Source organism: Panthera pardus, unplaced genomic scaffold, assembly GCF_024362965.1.
Source record: "Panthera pardus isolate Hobbes unplaced genomic scaffold, ASM2436296v1 HiC_scaffold_27, whole genome shotgun sequence".
NCBI lineage: Eukaryota > Metazoa > Chordata > Mammalia > Carnivora > Felidae > Panthera > Panthera pardus.
In genome coordinates this window covers 92,894,080-92,901,433 of record NW_026526843.1, presented here as the reverse complement: position 1 = coordinate 92,901,433, position 7,354 = coordinate 92,894,080, and the positions used below count along the sequence as shown (strand labels likewise).

The window sequence follows — 7,354 nt, the reverse complement described above, 5'->3', positions numbered from 1 at the left end:
TCTTGCACTAACCATGGTTTCAGGAGTCTTGGACTCGAATCACCCCTCAGATAAGGGAGGTCTAGTATACAATGGAATCTTTTTCAGCATTAAAAAGGAATGAAATTCGGATACATGCTACAACATGGAAGAACTTAAAAACATTATGCTAAGTGAAATAAACCAGACACAGAAGACGAATACTATATGATTACACTTGTATGAGATACATGAGAGGGAGGTCCCATTTTTAGAGCGCCAGCCAGGGGATGGGGCACTTTCCAGGCACCAGCCTCTGGGTTCAGAGAAGGAAACTGGCCCTGCAAGGGGCAGGGCCAGGCGCACTCCAGCCCTTCTTGCCTGGAGCAAGAGCCTGAGGCCAAGGCCCAGGTGCAGCCGCCTCTCCCCCAGCACCACTGCCTCCCGCAGCCCAGGGGCGGAGCGGGCGCCGGCAGAGCTCGGCGCGGGGCTGGCGGCGAAGGTCCGCGGCGGAATCGCCGTAGCTGCCGCTGCCGAAGACCCCCACCCGGGCCGGCAGCCCCCGCAGACCCACCTTCCCGGTGCGCGGCGGCTCCGCTGCTTCCCTCCAGAGGAGGTCGGGCTCCCCGCTCTCCGGACCCGCCTGGCGACCTCGCCTCCGGCGGGGCGGGCGGCCGCGGCGCCCGGGGCATGGCTTCGGCGGGCAGCGGCATGGAGGAGGTGCGCGTGTCGGTGCTGACCCCGCTGAAGCTGGTCGGGCTGGTGTGCATCTTCCTGGCGCTGTGTCTGGACCTGGGGGCCGTGCTGAGCCCGGCCTGGGTCACGGCCGACCACCAGTACTACCTGTCCCTGTGGGAGTCCTGCCGGAAACCCGCCAGCTTGGACATCTGGCACTGCGAGTCCACGCTCAGCAGCGGTGAGGGCCCGGCGCGCCGCGACCCCTGCCTCCCGCCCCGCACCAACCCGCGCCCCACTGCCCGGACGGCCACCGCCTCTCCGCCCCTCCCCAACCTTCTGGGTCCCCTACCCTTGTCCGCCCCGCTCCAGCCTGCCCCTTCGGGGACCCTGGGGCTGCAGCCGCCTCCCTGATGGCCACCCCTCGCCTCTCCTCCGTCCGGGCCGCCAGACCCAATGCGACGTCCCACGCCCTCTCCGTCCTCCCATGGCCATTCCTTGGGCTCTGGAGTAACACGTATGCTATTTGGGGTCATTGTTATCATTTAAGGCGAGAACCGTGTGGCTGTGTTAAAAACGCAACGCCTTCAACACTCTCTTCAAAAAAAAAAAAAAAAGACCAGCATAAACGCCCCAACTCCACCGAGACGCTGTGGGTTCTCTGCTCGCTCTTCCCCACTCTATTCTCCCTCCACTCTCAAGGAGGAATTTGCCCGAGTTTACCTCTTCGTGCCCACGTTTCTGCTCTACTCCACTTTGTCTGGGTTTTCCCCAAGGAGTTGCGGTTTGGGTTTTATTTCCTTAAATTTCTGAGGGATGTGGAAAGTTGGAAGACAGGCGTAATTTCCTTTCCTTTTTTGGTGACACGTCGTTGGTCATGAGTTGCCCTTCTTTCTTGCCCTGTCCAGATACCTCCTCTCTCCTCCATACCTTTCTTTCTCTTCAAGAACCATTTACAAAAGCCTGGAACCTTTATAGTGTATTCAGCCAACACTAAAAACTGCAAACATCTCTACTGTGGCAGCTCCTAAGACAGACTTGGTTCTTGGAGTGGACACAAAGTGCTATAAAGGATATTATTAGAATGATTTTTGAGTGTAACTATTAGATAATATTGCAACCATGTTAATTTTCGTGATTTGATCATTGATAGTGGTTTAGTAATTTTTTAAGGAAATACACAGTGAAGTTTTCAGGAATAGAGAGGCAAGATATAGGCAGCTTACTAGAAAAGGGGGTGGGGAAGGGAGAGAAAACAAAGCAAATGTGGGAAAATGTAATTGGTGAATATGAGTCAGGGGCATTTTTTGTATTCTTACAGTTTTCCTGTAAATTTTAAATTATTTACATTTTTAAGTTCAAAATACTACTGTTCACTGGTATTAAGTTCTTTCACACAGTGCATTTTGAACAAGTAACTTGCCTTTCCTATAAAGGAGATTGATAAATTAGGAGGAAAAGTCATTACCTTTGGGAAAACTGTAGAATATCTACAACTTAAAACTTATATTCATTGAAAAAAACAATATGAAGAACCAGATTTTATGTATGTTTTAGAAACATGAGCCATATTGTACTTGAAACATTTCGTGATATTTGGTATAGATAGTGAAGGTTCTAAATAACATTTGGGTCACATTTACAAATGGCACTTTATTCTCTTTAGAGTACATAATAACTTAGGATTGGTCTAAGAATATGGCTACTTTAAGACCAAGCCAGTTGTGTTAAAACACACACATACAGGGGCACCTGGGTGGCTCAGTTGGTTAAGCCTTGTACTCTTGATTTTGACTCAGGTCATGATCTCACAATGGTGAGAATGATCCCCACATGGCATGGCATGGCATGGTGGCTCCCTGCTGACAGCGCAGAGGCTGCTTGGGATTCTCTCTCCCTTTCTCCCTGCCCCTCCCCTGTTCATGCACCTGTGCTCTCTCTCTCTCTAAATAAACTTTTAGAAAATCACAATTAAAAAACCCCACACATAAATATACACACATTGACACATACACTCACAAGAAATCACATAAAGCAGTACAGTAGTGATACATCAGACGTACTCAGTTGTGTTCTAGCACATCTAACATCACTTGTTTAGTACCCAGTGTTATTTTCAAGGTCGGTGCACGGGAATGGATCTTTATATGCTGGCTACCTCTGGTAATGTAATTTCCAAGTGCAGAGCAGTTCCACAGAATTTACACCACTGCCGTTTGCATTTCCAGCCCCGCTCTCCTGGAAGAGCATGCCCTCTAGAGTAAAGAGTGGTAAACAGGGGTTTTTCTTAAAGTGGGGAAGGGAGTTGAGTTCAAAAATAGATATGTCTTTTCTTTTGTACTACAAGTAAGAGATTTTTATTATTTGTAAAAAATGTTTTTTAATGTTTATTTACTTTTGAGAGGGACAGAGAGAGAGAGAGGGAGACACAGAATCTGAAGCAGGCTCCAGGTTCTGAGCTGTCAGCACAGAGCCCGACGTGGGGCTCAAACCCCCAAACCGTGAGATCATGACCTGAGCCAAAGTCGGACGCTCAACCGACTGAGCCACCCAGGCGCCCCAGGAGTAAAAGATTTTTAAAACCGTGTCAGCCTCTATTAGGTTCGTCCACTCTTTCTCACTGATTAAGCAGAGTCAGGTGATGATATCTATATTGTTCCCCAACAGAGCCTTGTGTGAAACAAGTGCTTCCCCCCCTGCCAGGGTGATCCATCTGAGCTCAGCAGAGTCCTGTGGAAACAGGGCCCTGGAAGACAGACCAACACACGGGGAAGTGAACCTGGCTCTACTATCCACAGAGTATTCTTAGTTAGATGCCACTTGCAGAGTTCTTCACAAAGGCAGTGTGGGATCGATTTGTAATTGGTAGCAATGCACGCCATTTGGGAATGCAGACTGCAGACATCCATCCAAAAGGTAGGCAAAGCTTGTGAACGGCTCTTAAAAATTGCCAGTGTACTTACAGTTTTCTCATTATTTTCAAAAGCTTCTCTTGCTTCTTCAAATGTGCAGATTTCTTCTTTGCATTCACGCTCAATGTTGCCCTGTCTTATTTCTTCAAAAAGTCCATTAGCTCTTGGGTAGCGTTTCAATACTGAATTGGCTTTTTCTCCTGTGAGGAAAACTAAGGAGAGAGAAAATAATAAGCATAAAATTATAATTTAAAAAAACACGTGGAAACTTCATACACAAGGTGAAAACGGCTGGGTGCTCTTTAGAAACCACAGCCAACATCCTAAACCTCTTCCCGAGAGTCAGCAACAAAGTAGCATTTAGCTCCAAACCACCACCTCTGCTGTCTTCCTCATCACGTGAGCATGTCCTTTCAGTAGCAGTTGCCCTGGGCAGGGACAGTGACATAATTAGCTGTTAGATTCAGACTTTAGCACATTCCTGCCAACCATCGGCGTTTAAATATAGTAATAGCGATTCCACTGCTTATACTCACTGTTGTAAGTGGATTACCTCCCGGGCATTCTGCTGTTGCACAGCAGCAACCGAATCAAAATCCAGTCTCCAGACTACCAGTCTTTGTCCCTCTAAATAAACCTAAATAAAGCTGCAACTGACCTAGCAACATAAACCCAGAGAACCCCTGCTTGTATGAAGGGAAGGGATGACAAAATAGCATCAAGAAATTAAGATAAATTTGGCCATAATTCATTCCAAGGAACACTAATTATTTCGTTCTAAATTCACTTAAGGTAAATATATTGTGACTCTTGAACATATCTATCCCCATCCCACTCTGCTTCTGAAAAAAGGAAATGATTCTTCATGATATATAGAGATATTGCATGCAAACAGTGCACACCCAAGATATCCTGTACAATAAAAAGGCAATAGCTGCACCACACACACACACACGCTCACTCATGGGGAATTGTTTTTATTTTTCCATACAAGTAAATTTAAGCTATAATTCAATTCATATTTCTAAAAATTCTTCCTACTTTGGAGGCATATATATAATACCACCAGAATTTAGTCTCTGTTAATGTAAAGAGCTTAGAAAATTTCTTAATCTTCTAAGTTTAGAAAAGCTACATTATAGACATTTCAAAATTTTTTTAAGTTTGAATTTTCCAAAGAATTTTTTAAAGTATTCTTTTTCCAAAGAAAATATTGAAGTAAATGAAAAACAGAAAGTGAGTCCTTGTTTTTTTAATGGCTGTGATAACAATGAATTTAAATTTTATTTCACTATAGAAATGTATATTTCGTGTAATAGAAAATATAAATTTTTCACCTAGTATTTTTTAGGTATCCAAATTAGAATCAACTAGATGGCACTTGTACATGGTAACAATGGTAGGCCCACAGTGACTGTTTCCATCTTTCCACACTTCATTAGTGAAGCCATCTAGAAAACTGACTGTCAGCATGGCTGAGTAAGAGATTCAGCTAATTTTCTTTCCAAAAAGCAATGCTAAACTGGAAAAATTGTAAAAAATAACTATTTTAGTACTATGGAAATTGACCAAAAGCATACAACAAATTGCGAATGTTTATTCAAGAAAAACAGTGGAGGGGTGCCTCAGTTGATTGAGCATCCAACTCTTGATTTTGGCTCAGGTCATGATCTCAAGGTTTGTGGGTTTGAGCCCTGCATCAGGCTCTACTCTGGCAGTATGGAGCTTGCTTGGGATTCTCTCTCTCCCTATCTCTCTGCCCCTCCCCACTGCACTCATGCTCTCCCTCTCTCAAAATAAATAAATAAACTTAAAAAAGGGGGGGGGGAGTGAAAATCTGTGGCATTTACAGCCTGAACTCCTGTGCTGCCTCCTTGTCCCTTGCTCTGTTGTATAGTAGTTCTACTAGGATACAGCAGGCCATGAGGATCAATGGCCTGGATGATGGACAGAGGTTTTTTGATTTACACTGTGGAAAAAATCTAAGCTCAGGGGTGATATTAAAAACAATAGCTGGGGCACCTGGGTGGCTCAGTCTGTTAAGCATCTGACTCTTGGTTTCAGCTCAGGTCACGATCTCACAGTTCATGAGTTTGAGCCCCACAGTGGGCTCTGTACTGACAGTGCAGAGCCTACTTTGGATTCTGTCTCTCCCTCTCTGCTTGGCCTCTCCCCCACTTGTACTCTCTCTCTTTCTCAAAATAAATAAACTTAAAAAAAAAAAACAAAAACAATAGCTAACTTCATGGCAAACAGCTGAGGAAGACCAACATCACAGCTAACCTAGGGTTGCAGTATGGGTTGGTGTGAATTACAGATAGGAAAATCAGCCATAAATTTAACAGAGAGATCTGGCAACAAGGCAGCCATCATAGACTTTAATAAGCCACCACATGGCCCAGCTGTTCTAGAAGGCTGTGTACATCTGCAAGGCTGCAAGGGTGTGTGCACTATCAGGAAGACCAGAGAAAGGCCCAGTTAGCTACTTGTCTCTGGTTGAATGCGAGGCCTTGCATACCAAGGAAGTAAAAGCCATAGCAGACTTGTAAACTTACTGAACCTTAGTGCATTCCCCAATTTATGTTTGCAGATCCATCAACAAAGGCTGAAAGTCTTACTGGCTCAGGTTATGTTATGGACTGAATGTTTCTCTATCCCTCCAAAATTGAAATGTTAAAGCCCCAACCCCCAGTGTGACTGCATTTGGAGATAAGACCTTTATGGAGGTAATAAAGCTATAGGATTAGTGCCCTTATGAGAAGAGACACCTTTCCACCACATGAGGACACAGCAAGAAGGCTGTCATCTATAAGCCAAGAGAAGAGGCCTCAATGAAACTTACCTTGCTAGCATCTTGATCTTGGACTTCCCAGCCTTCAGAACTGTGAGCACTGCAGAATGGTGGTTTTGTCTAAGCTATCAGTTCATGTTCTACCAAATGAGCCAGCCACGTGCCCCTCAAGTAAGGTGAAGTAGATTGTGATAACATACATATTGTGCTCCCTAGAGAAATCACTAAAAAATAACTTTAAAACATAAGGGGGAAAAAACGAATTAAAATGGTACAGTGGAGAATATCTATTTCATACAAATGAAAGGAGTACAGGAAGAACAGGAAAACACAAAAGACAGGAAATACATCGCAAACATAGCAATATGGCAGATATAAATCAGCCATATCAATAGTAACATTAAAAGTAAATAGATTAAACTCTCCAATCAAAAGAAAGACAGTGTCACAATGGATAAAAAAGAATATCCAACTCTATACTGTCTACACAGGATACGAATTATATTGAAACAAATGGTTTGAAAGTAAAAAGAGAGAAGATAGAATATACAAACAGTGGGCAAAGGAGAGCAGCAGTGGCTATACTAATATCAGGAAAAAAATATGCATGAAGACACAAATTCTTACTAGAGGCAAAGAGGGATGTTTTATAGTGATAAAAAATTCAAATCATTGGGAAGAGATAACACTATAAATGTACATGTTCATAACCAGAAAACCTCAAATACATGAAACAAAACTGACAGAACCAAAGGATGAAACAGTAAGACAGAAATAGTTGGAGATTGCAGTTCCCACTTTCGATAATGTATAGAACAAATAGGAAGAGAAGCAACAAAGAAGTAGAAGACTTTACTAAAACTCCTAACCAATTAGGCCTAACAAAAATCTGTAGAACACTCCACCCAGCAACAGCTGAATACTTCTTCCCAAGCACTCATGAAATATTCTCCAGATTACAGTATATTCTAAGATGAGCCTCAATGCATTTAAAAGGATTGAAATCAAAGAATGTTTT

General features: G+C 43.8%; 2 protein-coding genes across 2 annotated transcripts in view; one reads left to right on the top strand and one right to left on the bottom strand.

The window, feature by feature from the left end:
- Positions 1 to 312: 312 nt before the first annotated feature.
- The window catches only part of PRRG1 (proline rich and Gla domain 1), a 315,720-nt gene continuing 308,678 nt past the window's right edge, over positions 313 to 7,354 (top strand). Inside the window, exon 1 of the mRNA XM_053891723.1 lies at positions 313 to 874. Within this exon, the coding sequence (XP_053747698.1) occupies positions 649 to 874 (226 nt within the window). The 5' untranslated portion in view covers positions 313 to 648. The remainder of the gene's footprint in view (positions 875 to 7,354) is intronic.
- On the bottom strand, positions 2,743 to 4,307 carry LOC128773847 (venom prothrombin activator porpharin-D-like). Its single transcript, XM_053891726.1, has 2 exons — positions 3,924 to 4,307; positions 2,743 to 3,757 (listed from the first exon to the last, which is right to left on the bottom strand). The coding sequence occupies exons 1-2, from the start codon at positions 3,991 to 3,993 to the stop codon at positions 3,282 to 3,284; spliced, it is 546 nt and encodes a 181-aa protein (XP_053747701.1). The 5' UTR covers positions 3,994 to 4,307; the 3' UTR covers positions 2,743 to 3,281.

What these genes read in the sequence shown, in the direction of transcription:
- LOC128773847 (XM_053891726.1), bottom strand. Translation starts at nt 3,993, where the DNA reads ATGTCACTGTCCCTGCCCAGGGCAACTGCTACTGAAAGGACATGCTCA. An exon ending in TGATGAGGAAGACAGCAGAG is followed by an intron (nt 3,758 to 3,923) that starts GTGGTGGTTTGG and finishes CTCTCTCCTTAG; the next exon opens with TTTTCCTCACAGGAGAAAAA.